At 48.3% G+C, this 24,746-nt stretch overlaps 1 protein-coding gene across 1 annotated transcript in view; it reads right to left on the reverse strand.

Annotated features, from left to right (window-relative positions):
- HELZ2 (helicase with zinc finger 2) overlaps positions 1 to 5,458 on the reverse strand; it is a 37,384-nt gene extending 31,926 nt beyond the window's left edge. The window contains exons 1-4 of the mRNA XM_079978691.1: positions 4,392 to 5,458; positions 2,732 to 2,915; positions 1,786 to 1,893; positions 131 to 657 (exon numbers count right to left, since the gene is read on the reverse strand). Coding sequence (XP_079834817.1) covers positions 131 to 657; positions 1,786 to 1,893; positions 2,732 to 2,915; positions 4,392 to 5,392 — 1,820 coding nt within the window. The 5' untranslated portion in view covers positions 5,393 to 5,458. The remainder of the gene's footprint in view (positions 1 to 130; positions 658 to 1,785; positions 1,894 to 2,731; positions 2,916 to 4,391) is intronic.
- Positions 5,459 to 24,746: the final 19,288 nt, after the last annotated feature.

Below are 24,746 nucleotides of genomic sequence, written 5' to 3' on the forward strand. Positions count from 1 at the left end.
AGTTGGACATCCCTGTATTACATTATCTCCTAGAGACAACAACCCTGTATTATTACCCCCATAATGCAGAAGGGAAAGCTGAGGCTAAAAAAGCAAGCCGCATGCCTCAGGCCACCTTGGCCTCACTCACTTGGTGATCAGCGCCTCCTGCGCCTCTTCCTCCTTGTACAGGAAGTTGTGCATCTGCTCGCGGTAGTTGAGGCGGGCGATGGGCTTGCCCTGGGCGCCACGCTGGAAGTCCAGGGAGAGCGACGGGGCCTTGTACTTGGCAAACAGCTCCAGCTCCTGTCCGGTTCGCTCCACGCTGGGCACCACCACCCGGTTGCCACTGTGCCACCGCTCAAAGTCCACGAAGCGGCTGCTCTGCCCCGCGGACGACGGGTCCACTTGCCAGGGGGCGTCCTTCTGCCCCACCCGGGCCTGCAGCTTCCGGAGCAGGACCGGGCGCGCGCCAAAGTCGAACACCAGCCACTGCTCGTAGACGCCGAAGGTCTGGCACTCCAGGCACACCTCCACCTCCGTCGCTGGTGGAGACGCCCGTACGGCCTTGAATCTTTCTCCCGAGGCGTACGTGAGACCTCGCTTGAGCCCGCCCCCTGCCAGGTAGAAGGCAGCGCCAGGAACGCGCTTCAGCAGGGCCACATGCACCAGCGGCTTCTGAAATTGGAAGACGGCCATGTTATCTCACGTCACATAATAATAATAATAATAATAATAATAATAATAATAATAATAATTTCTACCCCGCCCATATGGCCGGGCCTCCCCAGCCACTCTGGGCTGCTTCCAACCAAATATTAAAATACAGTAATACATCAAACATTAAAAGCTTCCCTAAACAGGGCTGCCTTCAGATGTCTTCTAAAAGTCAGATAGTTGTTTATTTCCTTGACATCTGATGGGAGGGCGTTCCACAGGGTGGGTGTCACCACCGAGAAGGCCCTCTGCCTGGTTCCCTGTAACTTGGCTTTTCGTAGTGAGGGAACCACCAGAAGGCCCTCGGCACTGGATCTCAGTGTCCGGGCAGAACGATGGGGGTGGAGACGCTCCTTCAGGTATACTGGACTGAGGCTGTTTAGGGCTTTCAAGGTCAGCACCAACACTTTGAATTGTGCTTGGAAATGTACTGGGAGCCAGTGTAGGTTTTTCAAGACCGGTGTTATGCAGTCTCAGTGGCCTCTCCCAGTCACCAGTCTAGCTGCCACATTCTGGATTAGTTGTAGTTTCTGGGTCACCTTCAAAGGTAGCCCCACGTAGAGCGCATTGCAGTAGTCCAAGTGGGAGATAACCAGAACATGCACCACTGTATGCCTGGCCTTTAATTTGAATTCAGCCTGATCTTTTATTTCCTTTCTCTTCCCTTCCCCTCCCCTTTTTATGAAGCTCACTCTCTCCGAGACCCCACAGCTAATTCTCCCCTGGCCTCCTCGCTGGCCCAAGTAGGACCAATTCAGCCAGCTAGCCCCTTGGGATTATCTAATGCTTATTTCCCCTAAATTGATTTCTGAATTTTGAATTTTATTGTTATTCATGCTTTTACATTGTATTTCATGCTGCTTTTACAATTAAGTGTTTTAAATTTGTTGTTAGCCTCCCTGCGCCTGGTATTTGAACCGGGAAGGGCGCAGTATAAATAAAAATATTATTATTATTATTATTATTATTATTATTATTATTATTATTATCACTCTGGCACTGACTCCCACCTGCAGAATGGGGTGGTTTAATCCAGCCCTATCTTCCTAAAATAAATCTCTAGGATTTATTTTGCCTTCTCAAGCTTACCTTGGAATGAACAGTGAAAACCCATCGATAGCGCATCTTCTTGTCCTCCGACTGCACGCGCAGAGGTTGCGGACAGGTGACCTTAACGCTGTCAACCTCCTCAGAAATCTGGTGAGAGAGGTAACCAGATAAGCCAAGCAGCCAGTAGCCAACGACCTGGCCAGGGGAGATGGGAGCCTTCCCCCTTTTGTCAGCGTTCAGAAAGAAGATCCCTCTGGGACTACTTATAGAAATTTATTAAAACAAGAGGCAGGAGAGCATGAATTAAAAGAATTTAAGGAATTATCAGGGAAATAAACAACACGGTTACAATATCATCATTTGAACGAGGTATTTAAGAAAGGTAGGATATGAGGGTTTGGGGAACCAATATCTCAACTGGAGAGAGAACTGTTGGAATGTAATGTAAAAGTGCTGTCTAAAATGTATAAAATATTACTGGAACGGGAGACAAAGGATGAGCAAGTAAAATCCTCAGTGATACATTGGGCAAAAGATATTGGTCACAATATAGACATGGAGGCATGGGAGCGATTGTGGATTACGGATATATAAAATTTACAGCATGTTATCGTCTAAGAGACAATGATATGAAAATAATATATCGTTGGTATCTAACACCAAGTAAACTGGCAAAAAATGTATAAATCTAAATCAAATAAGTGTTGAAAATGTAAAGAGAAAGGAGGTTCTTTTTATCATATGTGGTGGTCTTGTAGTAAGGTTAAAGCTTACTGGGAAATGAATTAAAAGGATGTTTAAAATAACCTTTGCAAAAAACAAACAAACCCAGAAGCTTTTCTTTTGGGAATTATAGGGACAGAACTACCTAAATTGGACTCCAGCGGCAAGAATGTTACTTGCTCAAAAATGGAAAAGCAGAAGTCCCAGCAAAGGAGGAAAGGATACCAAAACTTATGGAATATGCAGAAATGGTGAAACTTACGATTAAGACTTCGTTGTGGCTTTCCTGGTATTCAGCAAGAAGCCGGTCCTGATACGAAAGGAGGCCATACTGCTTGGCGGTCCGCTTGTTCTTCTCAGAGACCTTTGCCCGCTGAATCCATTCTTCTAGCTCCTGGGCAGAATGGGCGTAGATGCAGTCTTCCCCATATTCACAGACATCAACTCTGCAGGAAGACACCAACCCAGAGTTGACTTATGTAGGATAAAAGAATCAAGACAGGTGCTTTTGGCACAGCCATGCCCTTCAATTTGTATAGCCACACCCAGGGGCACCAAAAAATCATAGGTGGCTGGGTCACCTTTTGAGTGATGCAAAGAACTAATCTGCACTGTTCTGGGTAATCTGAGTTAAATCCATCATTCAGTCCGGACGCTGAGGTCCAGCTCTGAGGGCCTTCTGGTAGTTCCCTCCCTGCGAGAAGTGAGGTTACAGGGAACCAGGCAGAGGGCCTTCTCAGTGGTGGCACCCTCCCTGTGGAACTCCCTCCCATCAGATGTCAAGGAAATAAACAACTATCTGACCTTTAGAAGAAGGCAGCCCTGCTTAGGGAAGTTTTTAAAGTCTGAAGTTTTATTCTGTTTTTAGTGTTCTGTTGGGAGATGCCCAGAGTGGCTGGGTGTAGTATAAATAAATTATTATTAGTATTATTATTAGTAGTATTATTATTATTATTTACACTCTGGCTTTTTCCCTCACAGAGCATCAAGGTGGTTTACAGTTAAAATACAGTGGTGCCCCGCAAGACGAATGCCTCGCAAGACGGAAAACCCGCTAGACGAAAGCGTTTTCCGTTTTGGAGGTGCTTCGCAAAACGAATTTCCTATGGGCTTGCTTCGCAAGACGAAAATGTCTTGCGAGTTCCTGCGGTTTTTTCCCCTCCCCCCCTTTTTCTAAGCCGCTTATCAGCTGATCCGCTAAGCCGCTTATCAGCTGATCCGCTAAGCCGCTTATCAGCTGATCCGCTAAGCCGCTTATCAGCTGATCCGCTAAGCCGCTTATCAGCTGATCCGCTAAGCCGCTTATCAGCTGATCCGCTAAGCCGCTTATCAGCTGATCCGCTAAGCCGCTTATCAGCTGATCCGCTAAGCCGCTAATAGCGCTAAGCCGCTAATGGGCTTGCTTCGCAAGACGAAAAAAACGCAAGACGAAGAGATTCGCGGAACGGATTCTTTTCGTCTTGCGAGGCACCACTGTAATTACCACTAAAAACAAAAAACCCATCATTAATAAACAATTAAATATGTATGCATGCTGAGATTCCTGCATTACAGGGGCTTGGACTATATAAGGACCCTTGGGGTCCTCTCCAGCTCAACAATTCTATGGTTCTACGCATGTCATACATATAAGTGCAATAACACCAGTCATTTTATTAAAAGCAGTCAGACCCCCCCCCAAGCCGCTTAGAACAAGAAAGTTATCACCTGCCATCGGAAGGACAAGGAGGGAGCCAGTCTGGTTTCTCAGGGTGGGAGGAGTTCCAAAGTTTGGGAGCAGCCACTGAGAAGGCCCTGTCCTCCATCTCCACCAAACATGCCTTATTGCAGTAATCTAATTGGGGTGTAACTTTTAACCACGCAAATGCACTCCTGGCCGCCAGAGAGACCCGGGCCCAGGAAAGAATAACTGCAGCGCTTACCTTTTGCAAAGGGCGAAAGCCGTCAGGCCGTAGGGAGGGGCGCGGTGAGCCCACTCAGTCACGGGGTCCGTGGCAATCAGCTGGGTGTGCTCCACAGAGGAGCAGTGGTTCTCAAAGGACTCCTGGGAGCTGCAAGTCACCAGGCAGACCCTGCAGTAGAACTGCACGCTGGGTTGCAAGACCTCCTCGCCCGGCTTGCTCTCCACCCCTGGCAGATGGAGGAGATCTCTGCGCACCAAGCCTCGGTTCGCCTCCGCCTCCCAGATGGCCCGCTCCACGTCGCTGTGGCAGTAGTTGCACCGGTGAACAGTGTGGCGGCAAGGTTTGCCAGCGGAGACGTATCTGCAGTAGCTGAACTTCTTCAAGCCTCCTGGGCAGGGGCGGACCTCCGTGTACTGCTCCTTCTTCTTGCCATCAGAGATCACGTGGACCAAAAGGGTTCCCCAGTGCCCCTGGCAAGCTGGCGCCGAGTCCTTAACCGAGATCCTCTGTGGGGTCTGGTAAAAGCAGACCCTGCAGATCTCCTGGAAACGGCCCCCAAACTCGCTCTGGATTTCCTCTGAGATGCTGAGAGCCGGAGGTCTGGAAAGGCCGTTGGCAGAGCTGCCGACCTGTGCCTGCTGCACCAGCCTCTTCAGGGCCCGCCTTTCCATGTTGTTGGCACGCTCAAACGTCCACACTAACACCTCCTCCCAGCTCCAAGCAAAGGTACAGCGGTTGCGGTGCTTGGTGCAACCCAAGCCGGCGATGTAATACCTGCAGACGTCGTAGTGCGTGGGGTTTGGGAAGCTGGGCCGCCTGTTTACCTTTCGCCACAGCTTCCCCCGTTTGCCTCTGCGCCTGCCCAGGAGAATCTCCATCATGCAGCGGTGCGCCACCTCCTTCAACCTGTAGGTGCTCTCGTTCTCCTGCTGGGCACATTTTGAGCAGGCCAGGTGCAAGGTCAGTTGCTGCTGGAGACCGTCCAGGGGTGTCGCAACCGCCCCGTTCAACAGGGGCATCTTTTGAAAAGGTCCTATGAGCTCAGTCAGCAGAGAACAATCAGCGCCGTGAGATGTCGATCCAAGGCAGCTCCCGTCGCAGCTCTCAAAACTCCTAAGAATTAACAACAAGAAGAGAATAAGGAATCTGCCTTGCAAGTCAGCCCTTCTTTTTAATAAGCAATTAGTGTTTTATTCAGAACTGTTTTTAAAAGTCCACACTTTTAAGAAGTCCTAAACAGACTCAGGGATAGAGCGTCTCCACCCCCATTGTTCAGCCCGGACACTGAGGTCCAGCTCCAAGGGCCTTCTGGCAATTCTCTCACTGGGGAAGTGAAGCTACAGGGAACCAGGCAGAGGGCCTTCTCAGTGGTGGCACCTGCCCTGAGTAATGCTCTCCTGTCAGATGTCAAGGAAATAAACAATCAGATGGGTGGGGTATAAGTATGTTGTTGTTCATAGAATCATAGAACGGTAGAGCTGGAAGGAACCCTGGGGGACCACCTCTCCTGGTCTGCCCCGCAGAGGACCTTAAGGTCCATGAGTAACCATAGTTTAGAGGTTCCGGGCCCTAAGGAAGTCAGACTATCCTCCACCAGGGCCAGGGCCTTCTCAGTGATGGCTCCAACCTGGTGGAATGCTCTGTCCCAGGAGATTAGGGCCCTTCAAGATTTAACCTCCTTCCGTTGGGCCTGTAAGACAGAGCTATTCTGCCTGGCCTTTAATTTGAATTCAGCCTGATCTTTTATTTCCTTTCTCTTCCCTCCCCCTCCCCTTTTTATGAAGATCACTCTCTCTGAGACCCCACAGCTAATTCTCCCCTGGCCTCCTCGCTGGCCCAAGTAGGACCAATTCAGCCAGCTAGCCCTGGGGATTACCTAATGCTTATTAGAGGGATTTCCCCTAAATTGATTTCTGAACTTTGAATTTTATTGTTATTCATGTTTTTATACTGCTTTTACAATTAAGTGTTTAATTTGTTGTTAGCTGCCCCGAGCCTGGTTTTTGAACCGGGAAGGGCAGGGTATAAATAAAAAATTATTATTATTATCCAGTCCTACCCCCTTCAATGCAGGAATCTCAACAAAAGCATCCATGGCAGATCCACCCTCTGCTTAAAAGCTTCCAAGGAGAGTCCACCACCTCTCAAGGAAGTCCATTCCACTGTCAAACAGCTCTTACTGTCAAAAAGTTCTTCCTGGTCTTCAGTCAGAATCTCTTTTGTTGTTACTTGAAGCCATCGGTTCGAGTCCCCCAGAGGAGGAGAACAGAAGGCCAGACAAGATGGGCTGTCTTTGGCCTAATCCAGAAGTCAGGCCTTTATGCCCTTATCTGTTCTCCTTCTGTTTTGCAAGCAACTTTAATTTCCCTAGATAGCAAAGCAGGGTAGCAGTCCTTGAAATATAGTGGACGCTCAGGTTGCGAACATGATCCGTGTGGGATGCACGTTCGCAACCCATATCTGCACACGCTGCGATTCGGTGCTTCTGCGCATGCACAAAGCACAATTTAGTGTTTCTGCTCATGCGCAACCGCCGAAACCCAGAAGTAACCCGTTCCAGTACTTCCAGGTTTCAGTGGTCCGTAACCCAAAAAAAACACAACCTGAAGCAGCTGTAACCTGAGGTATGACTGTATTTTAATGGATGTACTGAGAATGGCCAGCAGTGGATTGGAGGGGTAGAATTTAACAAACCTTGTTTATGGACTACAAATTCATCCAGAGGCACCTTTAAGGGGTAGGCAGCACACAATACGACGCAGTACCTTCTCTCTCTCTCTCTCTCTCTCTCTCTCGTCTTGCCAAGTACAATATCGGGATCACTGCTGTGACCGAAAATCCTCTCCTAAACCTTCCTTGCCCCCAAACCTGGCTGACTTCCATGGGCTTCTCAGAACCTTGCTCCACCAGGCACTGGTTTCTCTGCCAACTGCGTTGCACCAGCTCATCAGAGCCATGTTCTGCTTGCAGCAAAACAGGAAGCAGCTCTCTTCCTCCCTATACATCGCCCTAAGCCAGCAATGTAGATTTGCTCCATTGTGCTAACAGACTAGTGTTAGAAGCTCAGATATAGAAACCGGGTGCCAAATGGCTCCTTAAACCAAGGTTACAGTCGCCAAAACAGAATGTCTAGTGGCCATTTTGGGGCACGGTGGCGCTAAAAGTCTTATTTTTCAAAGGATGGACTGGCTGTGAATGATTATCAGTTAAACATCTGGCTAGTTCAGGTGACAACCGTGAGCCATCTTAAGAACTTTGAGAACTCAAAGAAGAAAGGGCATTTGATCCAGGGATAGTCCACATGTATATCGGCCTATTCCGACCTCTTTTCCTTAATGGTGGCCTGTTCCTGCTCAGGCTGAACAGAAAAGACATTTTGGTACCTGAAATTCAACAGGATGGGGTCTTGGTGTATGAAACCAGTCCAGATCTAATGATCCCCAGATGGTGGAGATGTCAGGCACAATCCTGGCGCCAGGCATCTTCACTTGGTGGCAAGTGCTTGACGGCTAGATGCAAAATGGGCCTGGCGCCCGGCTAATTTCGAATACTGCAACGGAGATATTTGCGCTGGAGGGACCAAGGACTTCATTTGGACTTTCTGCGTGCCAAACACATGGTTCTGCCCTCTCCAGATGTTACAGACTACAGCTCTCATGAGCCTCAGCCAGCACAGCTAAATAAACTTTCCACTTCTCCTCCAGCAAACCATGGGATGTAAGGCAAGAACAAGCCATGATCCCCAATTCAGACATAACGCTAAGCTCTGCCAGGGAAAGCAAAATGTCACTTAGAGAAATATCTGAGATATTTTCCTTGAAGGTTGGATATGTTTTCTTTGATGTTTCAAACCGCTTTGAGGTTTTCTCTTTAAAATCTAAAACAGTATAGAAACAACAACAACAAACAACAACTTATGAGGGGAACGGCACCTAAAAACTCTTGTTGTAGCGACCGTAACTTGGCTTAAGGTGCCATTTGGCAATTCGCTTATACAGTGGACGTTCGGGTTGCGAACATGATCCATGCGGGATGCACGCGGATTGCAATTCGGCACTTCTGTGCATGTGCAAAGCGCGATTTAGCGCTTCTGCACATGCGCAACCACTGAAACCCGGAAGTAACCCGTTCCCGTACTTCTGGGTTTCGGCGGTCCGTAACCTGAAAAAACGCAACCTGATGTGTCTTTAACCTGAGGTCTGACTGTACAGTAATACCTCCAGAACGTCCGCCTTGTCTAGCGTCCATTCCGGCAAACGTCCGTGGCAAACCCGGAAATACCAGAACGGGTTACTTCAGGGATTGCTGCTTACGCATGCGCAGAAGTGAGAACCGTTCCATGTGCGGAGACGGCGCTTTGCTCTACGTCTGTTTCAGCTAGTGGCCAGGGCTCCGGAACGGATCCCGGTCGCAAAACAAGGTACGACTATATACCCGAGTTTCTAACACCGTTTGCACTCAAAGTAACTAGAATAGGACTAACATCGTACGCAGCCCTGAGAGTGGCTGGCATTCCCCTTGGCCCAGCCCCAGGGAGAAGGATGGCTGGTTGGGGAGAAGGAGGAACGAAGTCAAGGAGACCAAGCAGCGTGGGTGTCAGTGCTGCATCAGCAGATGTGAGCCTGAAGCAATGACTATCCGTCGAGTCATTCTCAAAACCGAAAGGGAAATGTCTCCAGCAAACAAAACAAAACAATTTAAACAAATAGGGAGTCCCAAGAGAAGCCCTCCAAAGTTAAAATGCAAGATCTGTGAGTCACTGGCAGCTTGACCCAGAAACTGGGTGGGGCAAGACCACAACATCATTTGTTTGCAGAGATACGGTGCCGATGCGAGATGAGATTTGCTCTCCAGCTGGGCAAACAGTCACTCCCAGCATCGCTCTGACAAATGCAAAGCACTCTTTTGAGGGCCTCTGAGAACTGCACAAAAACTAAAAACAAAGGTGGACATCCGCATCTGCTTGGCACTGGGCCACCCCCAATGCAAAGGAAACACACACACACACCATGCTAGAACCACAAAACCATGGATTGCCAACGTGGCACTGGTGGCTGTTCATGCGCTTTCACGGGCAGTGCTAGAAACTCAGATAAAAGGTAATTGCCAAATGGCACCTTATAATAATTGTTTTTCGGTTCATTTCTATACCGCTTTATATTTTAAAGAGGGGGGGGTCTCAAAGTGGTTTGCAACACATTAAAACATCACATAAAACAATCCAGAATAACACAAATTCAAGGAAAATATTTCAGATCTTTCTCTAAGTGACATTTTGCTTTCCCCATGTTTATTTACCTACTCAGTTTATAGAGTTGCCCCTTATCAGGAGTACTCTAGCAGTGTGGTTAGGGTGTTGGACTAGGGCCTGGGAGATCTGGATTCAAATCCCCACTCATTTAGGAAGCTGACTGCGTGACCTTGGAGTCTGATGCAGCCCCTTAACCTATCACACAAGGTCGTTGCTGCTGTAGTACAAAACATCTCCAGGGCACCTGGTTGGGGGAAGGCAGGTTTAGTGCCTCGGTGGTTCTGGTCTGTATACTGGGCACAATACAGAAAGACCTAGCCTCTGCAACTCTGAAAATGTGGGCTTCTTTGTTTTTCATAGACTGAAGGGGCCTAATCGTGCACTAAAAGAGAGCAGCCAATGTAAACTGAATCCTGGTTGATAAGTATCGGGCAGTGACATTTCAACCCAAAATGTCACAGTTCACCAGGCAAGCTGCCCTTTTGGAAAGCAGCCTTTTACCAAGTCAACTCTGCCAGTTTAAACTAGTTTAAGGGACACCTCTTTCCCCGCCAAGTCCAAAGGAACCACCAGCTTGCCCTTCGCCACTTTCAGAATACATGCAGGGACTGTCATTTTTTTACAGAAAGACTCGTTCTTGCTGGTATAATCTTAACATTTACAACCAGATGAAGGTTTCGTTTTTGGAATAATAAATTTTCAGAGTAATTTTTACAATTATATCAAAAATTACTGATTTGGTTCTACTATTAGAAATACATAGACAGATAACGATGAAATTATTGTGAGGTTTATTAAGTTAACTGTTTATGTTTGGACAACGTTTCTGATGTACCTTATTGGAAGGAGAAAAAGAATAATATCCTTAATAACAATTTATTTAACTAAAACAGTAATATTATAGCATATGTATCCATGTTTGTTAATGTGGTTAAACGATTAAAAAAAACCCTTAAGACAGTTTTAGCACACATGAAAAACTTAAAACAAATCCTTATTTCCTGATGAATAGCCTTTCTAAGTCAAAATATGTGGACTCCTAATTATGGTGCTGGAGGAGACTCTTGAGAGTCCCATGGACTGCAAGAAGATCTACCTCTCCATTCTGAAGGAAATCAGCCCTGAGTGCTCACTGGAAGGACAGATCCTGAAGCCGAGGCTCCAATACTTTGGCCACCTCATGAGAAGAGAAGACTCCCTGGAAAAGACCCTGCTGTTGGGAAAGATGGAGGGCACAAGGAGAAGGGGACGACAGAGGACGAGGTGGTTGGACAGTGTTCTTGAAGCTACTAACATGAGTTTGACCAAACTGCGGGAGGGAGTGGAAGACAGGAGTGCCTGGCCTGCTCTGGTCCATGGGGTCACAAAGAGTCGGACACGACTAAACGACAACAACAACAAGGTAGCAGCTGGTACGCGGGTGGCACTGTGGTCTAAACCACAGAGCCTAGGACTTGCCGATCAGAAGGTTGGCAGTTCGAATCCCCGCAACGGGGTGAGCTCCCGTTGCTCGGTCCCTGCTCCTGCCAACCTAGCAGTTCAAAAGCACATCAGAGTGCAAGTAGATAAATAGGTACCACTCCGGCGGAAAGGTAAACGGCGTTTCCGTGCGCTGCTCTGGTTCGCCAGAAGCGGCTTAGTTATGCTGGCCACCCGACCTGGAAACTGTCTGCGGACAAATGCCGGCTTCCTCGGCCTATAGAGCCCTGCTTGGCAGGGGGTTGGACTTGATGGCCCTTGTGGTCTCTTCCAACTCTATGATTCTATGAGATGAGCGCCGCAACCCCAGAGTTGTTCACGAGTGGACCTAACCGTCAGGGGTACCTTTACCTTTAAGGTAGCAGCTGCAGAAAGAATCTCACCAGTTGCACTGTGCTCTCTATGGACCCTTTTGCTACATTCACATCTTCCCCTGTGCCACTCAGATTCCACCTGGAGCACTGCTGCCCAGACACAAGCACTCCTCTCATCTCACAAGGTGATAAATGCCACTTAATTTTCACTTCCTGATTCTGAGTGCTTTGCCTGGGAGCAGCCAAAGATGCAAATCGTTTTTTGTGTGATTGTCAGAGGGGAGGGGACAAGCACTAATAAACGCTCTTTTGTTTCCAAGGCAAACTTGGATAATAAACCACAGCAAACCTGCGGTAACATAGCAGAGAGAAGCAGCAGGCGGCATTTGAGGACACTTGAGGAGGTGTCTTATGGACTGTAAGCAAGGTGTTGCCGAAATCCCAACTCCCATCAGTCCTAAAGCCACGCTGGCTGAGGCTGATGGGAACTGGAGTCCTTCAACATCTGGAAGGGCAAAGTTCCCCAGCGTTGCTTTACAACAAACCTGTAATGCCAGACAACATTTTTAACCTTATCTTGCAGAATGCGGGCAGATTGCTTAAGGTCACATTCTGAGCTCACAGCACAAGCAAGATCTGAAACAGAGACTTCCCGATTCAGAGCTTACACACTTTTGCCGCTATTTCACATGAGGTTCCATCCCACCTTTGTCACAAGACCAAGGACAAATATACGAAGCCACGCCTCTGTGCAATGGTGCAATAACGGAGCCTGGGCAAAGACCCACAAAGAGCCACAGCATGCAAGCTAGGAATAAAATGCTGCCTGGTTTGCAAATATTAACAGCTCCTGTTGCATCAGGGAGAGCACACCTGGAACTGAGCTGGCAGTCGCTGTGTTTCCAAAGAACCCTGCCCTCCGAGTTGCCAACACATGCCTCTCCCCCAGTTCCATCCCACCTCACTCACCCTCTCCCTTCAAAGCTGCTTTGACTGTTATCAGTCCTGCACCAGGACAGGGTTTGAGGATGGCTGTCACATAGTCTGAACAGATGCAGGGGAACAGATCTGAGTGGCTTCTGTTTGTCAAGGCAAGAGGTGCCTGGAACCTGGACTAAATCATAGAATTGGACAGCTGGCAGGGACCCTGAGGGTCATCTAGTCCAACCCCCTGCAAATCAGAAATGTGCAGCTGTTCCTTACAGGGATTGAACCTTATCTGTCCACAAGCATCAGTCAGACACAAAGCTTTGTCTTCATCACTGATGATTCTATCCAGTGTTGGAAATTAGCCAGGCACCAGGCATGTTTTACAGCTGGCGCAGGTCCAACTGCAATCACGCGGAGATCCCTGGATGCCTGGTTGGCAACAGACATCTCCATCTGGCTGGCCCCTCCAGCTTTCTTAAGCAGCAAAGCAGATGAAGAAGAAGAAGAAGAAGAAGGAGAAGAAGAAGAAGAAGAAGAAGAAGAAGAAGAAGAAGAAGAAGAAGAAGAAGAGGAGGAGGAGGAGGAGGAGGAGGAGGAGGAGGAGGAGGAGGAGGAGTTTGGATTTGATATCCCACCTTTCACTCCCTTTAAGGAGTCTCAAAGCGGCTAACATTCTCCTTTTCCCTTCCTCTCCCACAACAAACCCTCTGTGAGGTGAGTGGGGCTGAGAGACTTCAGAGAAGTGTGACTAGCCCAAGGTCACCCAGCAGCTGCATGTGGAGGAGCAGGGAAGCAAACCCGGTTCCCCAGATTACAAGACTACCGCTCTTAACCACTACACCATAGGGAAATAATAATAATAATAATTTTTTATTTATACCCCGCCCTTCCTGGTTCAAAAACCGGGCTCAGGGCGGCTAACAACATTGCATTCATATCCCACCTTTTCCTCCAAAGAATACAGTGGTACCTTGGGTTAAGAACTTAATTCGTTCCGGAGGTCCATTCTTAACCTGAAACTGTTCTTAACCTGAAGCACCACTTTAGCTAATGGGGCCTCCTGCTGCCGCCGCACCGCCGGAGCACGATTTCTGTTCTTATCCTGAAGCAAAGTTCTTAATCCGAGGTACTACTTCTGGGTTAGCGGAGTCTGTAACCTGAAGCATCTGTAACCCAAGATACCACTGTACATGCTTCACCTCCCATCTTCAGTTAATCCCTACGACGACCCTGTGAGGTAGGTTAAGAAGCTGTGACTGACACCAAGGTCACCCAGTGAGCTTCATGACTCGAGTGGGGAGCCATGCAATCTCCTGGCTCCTAGTCCGGTGCTCTAACCACTATACCACACTGTTTGCCTAGAGTAATTTGGCCATGGGGCAGCTCTATAAATTAAGTAGGTAAATAAATACAGGGGATGCAAAATGCCACTTTCAAGAAGGATCTGAAATATTTTCCTGGAAGCTTGAATTTCTTTTATTCTAGATCGTTTTTATTTGATGCTTTTACGTGCTGTAAACTGCATTGAGATTTTATCTTTAAAATATGAAGCAGTATAGAAATGACATGAATAATAATAATAATAATAATAATAATAATAATACAGTGGTACCTCGGGTTACAGACGCTTCAGACTACAGATGCTTCAGGTTACAGACTCCGCTAACCCAGAAGTAGTACCTCAGGTTAAGAACTTTACCTCAGGATGAGAACAGAAATTGTGCGGTGGCGGCATGGCGGCAGCAGGAGGCCCCATTAGCTAAAGTGGTGCTTCAGGTTAAGAACAGTTTCAGGTTAAGAACGGACCTCCGGAACGAATTAAGTTCTTAACCCGAGGTGCCACTGTAACTCTACGATTCTATCTTAGTTTCTAACACTTCTTCCCTCCCCTATGGTCTCTGAATTCAAATCGTTGTCTAAGTGGCTTCTCTTTGCTACGATACGGAGGATTCCCAGCGCCTCCTTCCTAACTTATCACCCTCTGGCACTCACATTTGTGCTGCTGAGCCCCGCTGGGCCCAAGAGTGGTGCATAAATAATCAATAAGAAGTAGCTTATAATAAAATCTCTGCAACACTCTTCACTCTCCCCAGGGTGTCTCTCTGTCCAGCACACAGAGAACGGCTCCTTTAGCTCTGGAGAGCAGATAACAGAAATATTGGGTGTGGAAACACAACCGTATTTAGGGAGCTGGCTTTGAGCATGAAATATCAGGATACAATTTCTTAGCTCCTGGTCATCTAGCGGAAGTAACTTAAGGAACAATGGGTGTTGTGCAGGAGGGGGAATAATAGGATCCTGAACCTTATCTTCTGGAGCTTTGAAACTTAATTGCGCACTGATAACTGGTAGGTGTGAACAAGCGCTCACTGTTTGGGACACCCCAAAGCAGAACTTATCAGCACAACCACAACTCTTCCCAAAGCCGCAGCTGGGCATCCCAAAAACAGAAGCTGCAATTTTGCACAGGTTCCCACGTTACACGATGTCAACATTCAGAGCCATGAGTGACACCTTTTGCTCCGCTCGCCTTTGCCTCTGGCACTGCCTACCCCTGGGATTTGCCCTTAGGGCTGAAATAGTTTCCCACACCCTGGTCTAGCGAGCCCCTCATTCTGGCATTCCCCACCCCCAGGCTAAATGCCCCCCCTCTCCACACACTCAAAGGCCTGCACATGGAATGCAAACAGCCGAAAAAAATGAACACCCTACATCCTAGTAATGCAAGGCAGGAAAATGCCCAGGGCTTCATTTTTCTGCAGAACGTTTTCCCGTTCCTTAACTTCACCAGTCAGCGATACTGAGGATCGGATAATAATAATAATAATAATAATAATAATAATAATAATAATTTATTATTTGTACCCCGCCCATCTGGCTGGGTTTCCCCAGCCACTCTGGGCGGCTTCCAACAAAGATGAAAAATACACTAAAATGTCACATATTAAAAACTTCCCTGAACAGGGCTGCCTTCAGATGTCTTCTGAATGTCAGGTAGTTGTTTATCGCTTTGACATCTGATGGGAGGGCGTTCCACAGGGCGGGCGACACTACCGAGAATGGCTTTGCAAACTGCAAATACAGCGTTGTGCAATCCTAAGCAGTCTCCGGGTTATTAGCTTCACTTGGGGGAAGACAAAGTAAAATAAACATGCTGTCATTTTCTGATGCAACCGTCTGTCTTTGAAACGGGGGAAAGAGGAGCAAAATGGCAGGGAAAGTCACTGCTGCGCGATTGCACCAGCGGAAGCATATATTCTACCTTAGATCAAAATCTATAAATTAGCTTTGTTGGGTTTCCATATTGCTATCTGTATCTCTCTCCCCCCCCCATGATTGTGGGGGGGGGGTTTCCTCCCCCCCCCTTGCATCCACAAGCAAAACCAGGACTAAGTTCATAGTGAAGTTACAGCTTACGTGTCTTGTTAGTTCTCATGCAATTTTTGTTTAATTGAAAAACCTCCGCTGCTGGTGGGGTTAGGTGGACAAAGGCACTCGATTCCTGCAATGCAGAGGGTTGGACTAGATGATCCTCAGGTATCCCTTCCAATTCTACAATTCCATGATTCCCCACTGAATCACTACTACTGCCAGCAGTTCAGCCTCCCTCCTGCTTCAACACATCTGTCTGCGCATTACATGCGAGTAATGCACACACAGAAATTATTGTGTGGAGTGGGGGGGTACGTTTGCAATTAATTTCAGACGCTTCAACCTGCTTTGCAAACAGCTTTTGAGCTTTGTTCAAATACAAGCAGTATTAAAAAAACCAACAACTTTCCGCATAGTGTTTAAAAATAGGATGAGCCCTTTTGTGATCACTGTCTAGCAACCACGTCAACTGGCAACTCAAAAGTCTGAAAACTAAGAAATTCATTGTGGATTTCAGGAAAGGGGGAAGAGTCAAGGGGTTGTGGGGCAATTACTATTGTGCTTTCCAGCCCTCCAGACCCACGGCGGAAATGTTGAAAATAAAGTTTTTGTCTGTTCCAGCAAAGCTAACAACTGGACACCACAGTAAATATATAAACCTGTTGCCTTCATGATTTCTTATGGCAGCTTGAAGACTGATATAATTATTGTGGCATCTGGGTCTGTGGACTAAAAAGCCCACTTTGCCAGATGAAAGGAGAGAGAGACAGGATGGCTTCGCAGCTGGCATGCCGGTCTAGACTTGGGAAGACCCCGATTCGAATTCCCACCTTCCTGAAAAGCTCCTTAGAAACAGCCTAACCTACCTCTCAGGGCTGTTTCTAAGAATAAAATGCAGAGGGGAGTGAAGAGGATGACCCAAAGTCACAAAGCTGAGTGACCTACCTCACAGGGATGCTGTGAAGGTAACACAGACAAGGGAAGAACCATGAATGCTACCCTAAAATCCTTGAAAGAAAAGGAGATTGCAAATATATTCATATTATTGGGGGGGAAGCATGCTTTTACACAATTTTGTGAGAGGCAGTGTTGTGTAGTGGTTAGAGCAGCGCTTTCCAAACTTGGTTCTCCAGCTGTTGTTGTGTTTTTTTTTGGACTACAACTCCCATCATCCCTGACCATTGGCCCTGGTAGATAGGGATGATGGGAGTTGTAGTCCCAAAACAGCTGGAGATCCCAATTTGGAAATGGCTGGGTTAGAGTGCCAGGACTATGACCTGGGGGACCAGGGTTCAAATCTGCACTCGCCCATGAAGCTGGCTGGGCAACCTTGAGCCTGTCACTCCCTCTCCACCTAACCTACCTCACAGGGCTGTTGTGCGGATAAATGGGATGGAGGAGAATTACGTAAGCCACTTTGTGCTCCTTAGAGGAGAGGTGGGGTAGAAATGTAACAAAACCACAAACCAAAAAAATAAGCTCAGGCAGCAGTTGGGTGGGTGGGGAATACATGAAAACCCTTCCTGCCGCAATGTGCAAGCTTTCGGGTGCCACAGAAGTCCTTGTTGCTGATGCAGCAGCAGCCCAGCCAGACTCTGCTACGTCACCCTGTTGTTGTTCAGCCTTCAGAATAAACACTGAGCCTTGGGAGGAAGGACAGCCCTGAACAGACGCGGGCAAGTCTTGCCTGGCAACCTGAGCCACCTTGAAACCTGGAGGCAGGCGAAGTTCCAGAGGGGGGGGGGAGCAAAAACAAACCCACAGATTGGGGGAGGAGGGGGGGAGTGACCTTGCAAGGCTCAGAATGGATGGGGCTGGAGCGATTTCCTCAGCTGCACGCAGAGAAGACCAATGTCTGGCAAAGTCCACAGGGGCAGAAGCACACCTGGCAGGTTTACAGCCCCCCTGCCCCCCCCAGCTGCTCTGGACTCTGCCCTCCAGATGTTTGGGCCATGCCCTGGGGGCGACTGGGGGGAGTTGTGTTCCAAAACATCTGGAGGGTGCCAGCTTGGGGGAGGCTGCAGGTCGCAGGAACATGTATCTACATGAATAGAGACCAGTATACATCTTTTCTATCTTATTTTTTTTTAAAAAAAAATTAAGGACGGCAAAAGGTGAAGGGAAGAGAGAGACAGTGCTGAGAAACACCTCTCCCTCCGCGGAAAGATGAGAGAGAGGCTGTCTCGGGGAGTTCCGCCGGCTAATCTCATCACCCGCACGGAGACTAACACAGAGACGCGATGGGAGCTCTGCGCGCCCCGAGGGCGCACCAGCCTCCCTTCCTCCGCGCCATCCTCGGGATTGGATCGGCGCAAGCAAACCCGCTTTGCCGGATCGCGCCTGGCGCTCTCAACTCTCCCTTCCTTTGTCTCTCCTTTTCTCTCTTGTGAAGAGGCAGGGAAGGGAAGCAGAGACGCGGCGGATCCCCGATCCCTGGCGTGGGGATGGAGAGCGCATCCCGGCACCAGGCTAGAAGCGCACCGTCCATTCCCACGTTAATGCCTTCTCTCTCTGCGTCCGCAGCAAGCCCGTCCCAGCCTGCGCTCGCCACGTGGGGAGTCCCGACTTTCCCCCTCCCCATCCCCGAAACAAAAGCTCCCCGATCCGCAACCCCGGCTCCGAGTAGCCTTCCGATCCGCGTTCCAAGCTCCCCACGGGAGGGTTGGATTCAGACGATCGGCGGACACGGGTCGTGCCGCCGCTCCGGTTCCCACGCGAGATCCAAGCTCCCTAGGGGCAGGAGGGTGGCGGGGGAGAGATAGGGGCGGCCGAGATCATGCCCCCCCCCTTGAAAACGCCGGCGGAGGAAGCGCCCGCTCAACCTGCCCCGCGCAGAACCTTACCGTGGGAACGCGTTCGAATCGCGATGCGCGTCCGATGCCCGCGACCAGCCGTGGGATGAAGTTGAGGGCGGACGGAAAGATGCGCCGGTGGAGGGGGAGGCAGCCGGAGAGTTATTTAAAGCCCGGCCACGGTTTCGTTTTCTGGGGCCTCGCCGCCGCCAAACCTATGGCAGCGCTTCTCGGAAATTACATCAGGCGGTGCTCCGGCCCCGGGGCGGGGCAGCCCGGCAAGCCGCGCCCGCCCCTGCTCGGCCCCGACGGCGGCGCATCCAGATCCGCGCAGCCGGCTGCCTCTGCGCGCGCCTCCGCCTTTCGGGAGCAAGTCGGGGCATTGCGCGGACGCGATGGCTTCCCGGCGCCAGGGTGACCCGGGAGGCCTTGCATCGTGCTTGGCGCGGGGCCCTTGCCTCTCCATCCTATGTCTTCTTTTAAATGGATAGATAGCAAATTTGCAGTGCAATAATAAGAAGTTAATAATAAGAAGTTGCAGGTCTTCCTGAAGAAGTGTGCAAGCACACGAAAGCTCATACCAATAACAAACTTAGTTGGTCTCTAAGGTGGCGCTGTGGGTTAAAGCCTCATACCAATAACAAACTTAGTTGGTCTCTAAGGTGGCGCTGTGGGTTAAAGCCTCAGCGCCTAGGGCTTGCCGATCGAAAGGTCGGCGGTTCGAATCCCTGCGGCGGGGTGCGCTCCCGCTGCTCGGTCCCAGCGCCTGCCAACCTAGCAGTTCGAAAGCACCTCCGGGTGCAAGTAGATAAATAGGGACCGCTTACCAGCGGGAAGGTAAACGGCGTTTCCGTGTGCGACTCTGGCTCGCCAGAGCAGCGATGTCACGCTGGCCACGTGACCCGGAAGTGTCTCCGGACAGCGCTGGCCCCTGGCCTCTTAAGTGAGATGGGCGCACAACCCCAGAGTCTGTCAAGACTGGCCCGTACGGGCAGGGGTACCTTTTCCTTTACCTTTTTAAGGTGCTACTGGAAGGAATTTTTTTTACAGTGGTTCCTCAGGTTACATACGCTTCAGGTTACAGACTCCCCTAACCCAGAAATAGTGCTTCAGATTAAGAACTTTGCTTCAGGATGAGAACAGAAATCGTGCTCCGGCGACGCAACAACAGTGGGAGACCCCATTAGCTAAAGTGGTGCTTCAGGTTAAGAACAGTTTCAGGTTAAGAACGGACCTCCGGAACGAATTAAGTACTTAACCCAAGGTACCACTGTATTTTGTTTCGACTACGGCAGACCAACACGGCTGCCTACCTGTAACTAGGTCTCTCCTGGGTCATTGTTCCAGTATAGGGTGAGGTGGGGTAGGGGGAATGATCAGCATTAAAATCAAATAAGGAATAAGCAAAATGACCACATGATATGTTCACAGTGGCCATAAGAGCCAACTCCTAGGGGCTGAGGTCCCTTCGCCCCCCCCATAAAATATTTGAGGGAAAGTTGATGGGCATTGCCATTCAAATAGCATGTGCGCATTGCATCATGTGATCAATTGTGCGGGGGGGGGATATTTTATTCAAGTTGGCTCCCCACATTGGGAAAAAGATTCCTACAATACAGGGGTTGGACTAGATGACTCAAGAGATTCCCTTCCAACTCTTGTTTAGTCGTTTAGTCGTGTCCGACTCTTCGTGACCCCATGGACCAGAACACGCCAGGCACTCCTGTCTTCCACTGCCTCCCGCAGTTTGGTCAAACTCATGCTGGTAGCTTTGAGAACACTGTCCCACCATCCCGTCCTCTGTCGTCCCCTTCTCCTTGTGCCCTCCATCTTTCCCAACATCAGAGTCTTTTCCAGGGAGTCTTCTCTTCTCATGAGGTGGCCAAAGTCTTGGAGCCTCAGCTTCAGGATCTGTCCTTCCAGTGAGCACTCAGGGCTGATTTCCTTCAGAATGGAGAGGTTGGATCTTCTTGCAGTCCATGGGACTCTCAAGAGTCTCCTCCAACACCACAATTCAAAAGCATCAATTCTTCGGCGATCAGCCTTCTTTATGGTCCTGCTCTCACTTCCATACATCACTACTGGGAAAACCATAGCTTTAACTATACGGACCTTTGTTGGCAAGGTGATGTCTCTGCCTTTTAAGATGCTGAGGAAAGGCATAAGCAGGGGCAAAAGCCAGTGTGGGGTAGTGCTTAGAGTGTTGAACTAGGGCCTGGGAGAAAGTGACCCATAGCGAACTGTAAGTGGGTTTGCTGCTATTTTCCACATTAGAATGGAGGTGATAGGCAGAGCCAATTAATTCTGCTCTTGTTCCCATTCCAAGTTCTCTCCCTACTGAGCTCTACAAGGGCAACACTGTCTCTAAAGGGTATCATAGAATCATAGAACTGCAGAGTTGGGAGGGACCCTGGGAGTCATCCCGTCCAACGCCCTGCAATGCAAGAATCTCAACTAGATCATACATGACAGATGACCATCCAACCTCTGCTTAAAAACCTCCAAGGAAGGATGGCCCATGTTCAATACAGTGTTACCTCTGGATGCGAACGGGATCTGTTTCGGAGCCCTGTTCACATCCTGAGTAGAACGTAACACGCGATTGTGCGTCTGCGCATACGCGGGTCACGATTCACCACTTCTGCACATGCGCATGACGTCATTTTGAGCATCTGCACATGTGCAAGCGGTGAAACCCGAAAGTAACGTGTTCCGTTACTTCTGGGTCGCTGCGGAGTGTATCCTGAAAACGCTCAACCTGAAGCATATTTAACCCGAGGTATGACTGTACCAAGAAGGCAGATCGCCGAAGAATTGATTCCTTTGAATTATGGTGCTGGAGGAGACTCTTGAGAGTCCCATGGACTGCAAGAAGATCAAACCTCTCCATTCTGAAGGAAATCAGCCCTGAGTGCTCACTGGAAGGACAGATCGTGAAGCTGAGGCTCCAAGACTTTGGCCACCTCATGAGAAGAGGAGACTCCCTGGAAAAGACCCTGATGTTGGGAAAGATGGAGGGCACAAGGAGAAGGGGACGACAGAGGATGGGATGGTTGGATAGTGTCTTCGAAGCTACCAGCACGAAGAGTCGGACACGACTAAACGACTAAACAACAACAACAACAACATGACTGTACCACAATGGGGAATAGCTCAGAATACTATGTGCATCTATCGGGGCAACAAGAATGGCTTAGTTTAGTGAAAAGTCCTTTCGCTTGAGAGAATTGGCAAGATAATTATAACCACGGTTAAATACACACACACACAACATACGTTGAAGAGCAATCACGCAAGGCGTAAGAGAGGAAGGGTGAGCCTATGACACAGGAGGCAAAGTGGGTTTTCCGAAGGGAAGCCCCCTCACCTCTTCTCTGAGCTGACATTGCAGGCCAGGCCTCAGTCAGTCATGCATGGCTGGCATAATAAACTCAGCGGAAAGCTGAGTTTCAGGAAGACCAGAATGCTTGTCTAGTAACAGGTTCAAAATCCTGCAACCACTCTCAAAGATAGGAAACCAAAAACTGTATGTAAAGCGCAGCCACACACAGTTAAAAATAGGAAGAGGGAGCAAGACGTGAAACCTACAATTAGTAGGAAATCACCTCCAGTAAGTTGAAATGTGTGGGTCAGGTGGGCAGCAATAGCGGCAAGGAAAGGAGGAGGGAAAGGAGCCCTGAGAAGAACTTTGTGAAGGAAGCAGGAACAGGCAGAGAGCCCTGGAAGGGACTGTAGCAAGGATCTCTGCTTCACTGGGCAGGTACCCAGAGAGGCAGGAAGACGATGAAGGCAAAACAGGAGAAATAATGGAGTCAGGACCCTCAATAGCTGGATAGCTGATAATGCCAAGGTTGCAAGTTTGATCCCCGTATGGGACAGCTGTGTATTGCTGCATTGCGGGGCGTGGGGGTGGACTGGATGATCCTGAGGGACCCTTCACTCTGTGATTCGATGATTCTAATTGTGTTCTCAAACTTCAGGCAGCAAAGCAATTCTCAGCAAGGAATGCTTCAGCCGAGCAAATGGTATCGCAGTCAGAATGGGGATGGGCTTCAAAGAATAGAAGCATTGCATTGTATAAATATAAGTTTGTAGGGAGGTAAAAAGAAATTATATAAGAAATATGTAACTGTGCGGTATAAAGTAATAGATGGACAAAGTACAGTGAGATTAATTGGAAGTCAGTTTTAAATTTCTTTTCTATAAATTTTATAATTGTGTTCAATACCAGGAGTATATATGATGATAATTATATTAATCTTTTTATATCTTATAGTGTGGTGGTTTGTTTGATTCTTCTGTTATTTGTTTGTTTGATTGTATGTTCGTTTACTTGTATGTACGTCTGTTTTTCATAAACGTATTTATTTTAAATTAATAGATATATATTTAAAAAAAAGAATAGAAGCATTGGTACCCATTTCCCACCCCACTTCACCATTCCCCCCCCTTTTCTTCCTAGCCTAACATTGTATGCAACACTAATGTCTTGCAACAAATGAAACTGATCTGTAGAAAACGCAGCTTGAAAAGAGAGACAACACATGTATTTTTGTAAACTAAGAAATCTTTAATAATTTTTTTAGAAATCCATGCCCTTCCTTTAGGCTAGCATCCTTTGGCAGAATGGAGAGCCTCTCCCCTCCCCTTGGTTGGGCTACTCTTTTGTTTCTTTATGGAGATGAGTGGTCTTAACAATCCTTTCCCCAGTGTGATTGAATTTCGGCTCTAGGTTAATGGGCCCATCACTGGGAGGGGCACCCTATTGTTATGTTGGCTTGATGGGATTACCTTTGAACCAAGGTGACCTGGAATGGCCACATCAACTTCCATTTAACTATATCTATCTCTCTCGGGACTTGTTTCCTCCCTGCTTTGACTGTAGATTGGAAGCCAAACCAAAGCCCTTTAAACTAGTATCTGGATGGAGTTTCCCCCCAGGCTCTTGTAGCCAGCAACCAGCCAATAATCTGCATCGCAGCAAATAAATAAATAAAAAGGGAATAAAAAGCATGCTGTTTTTAAAAGCTAGTTTGCCTTGCTTTGCTTCAAAGGAAGAAATGCAGTGGGGGGCACCTTGTGATGGTCAGCTGCTTATTGATAGGGTGGGGGTACAACCAGGGATACCGCATGTGAGGATCAAGAAGGTGATCCTGCAGAAATAAACTGTTGCCTTTACAAGGAAAAAGGAGGAGAGATAAGCAGTTGAAAGAGAAACACCACCCAAAAGAAGTTTGGGAGTTGCATCTACTGAAGGCACCCACACCTAGTTGGATAGAATCATAGAATCCTAGAGTTGGAAGAGACCACAAGGGCCATCGAGTCCAACCCCCTGCCAAGCAGGAAACACCATCAGAGCACTCCTGAGATATGGTTGTCAAGCCTCTGCTTAAAGACCTCCAAAGAAGGAGACTCCACCACACTCCTTGGCAGCAAATTCCACTATCAAACAGCTCTTACTGTCAGGAAGTTCTTCCTAATGTTTAGGTGGAATCTTCTTTCTTGTAGTTTGGATCCATTGCTCCGTGTCCGCTTCTCTGGAGCAGCAGAAAACAACCTTTCTCCCTCCTCTATGTGACATTCTTTTATATATTTGAACATGGCTATCATATCACCCCTTAACCTCCTCTTCTCCAGGCTAAACATGCCCAGCTCCCTTAGCCGTTCCTCATAAGGCATCGTTTCCAGGCCTTTGACCATTTTGGTTGCCTTCCTCTGGACACGTTCCAGTTTGTCAGTGTCCTTCTTGAACTGTGGTGCCCAGAACTGGACACAGTACTCCAGGTGAGGTCTGACCAGAGCAGAATACAGTGGCACTATTACTTCTCTTGATCTAGATGCTATACTCCTATTGATGCAGCCTATTGATGTGAGAATTTTTATGCCGTTATTTTTTACGCTTGAACATCAAAACCGCCAAGTACTTTACATAAAATATAAAACATTAAAATTATCCTGCTCAGTAGTTTGGGGCTGTGATCCTCACTGACCTAGGACTGAGCCCCATTCAAATCTACAGGACTCCTGAGTGGACACAATCAGAATTAAAATGTGGTATCATCTGAAGGGTGGCAAAACAAGAAGGGTTATTTTCTGCAATGACTCCCCGTTTGTAGAATTCTCTCCTTCATTACATATCTTCAGTTACATTACATATCTTCCTCTATAACCAGGCCTTTGGCTAATTAAACAATCAATGACCTTTTAAATTGGGGGTGGGGTTCTTTTTTGTTGT

This window comes from Podarcis cretensis (assembly GCF_951804945.1).
Source record: "Podarcis cretensis genome assembly, chromosome: 6".
Classification (NCBI taxonomy): Eukaryota; Metazoa; Chordata; class Lepidosauria; order Squamata; family Lacertidae; genus Podarcis; species Podarcis cretensis.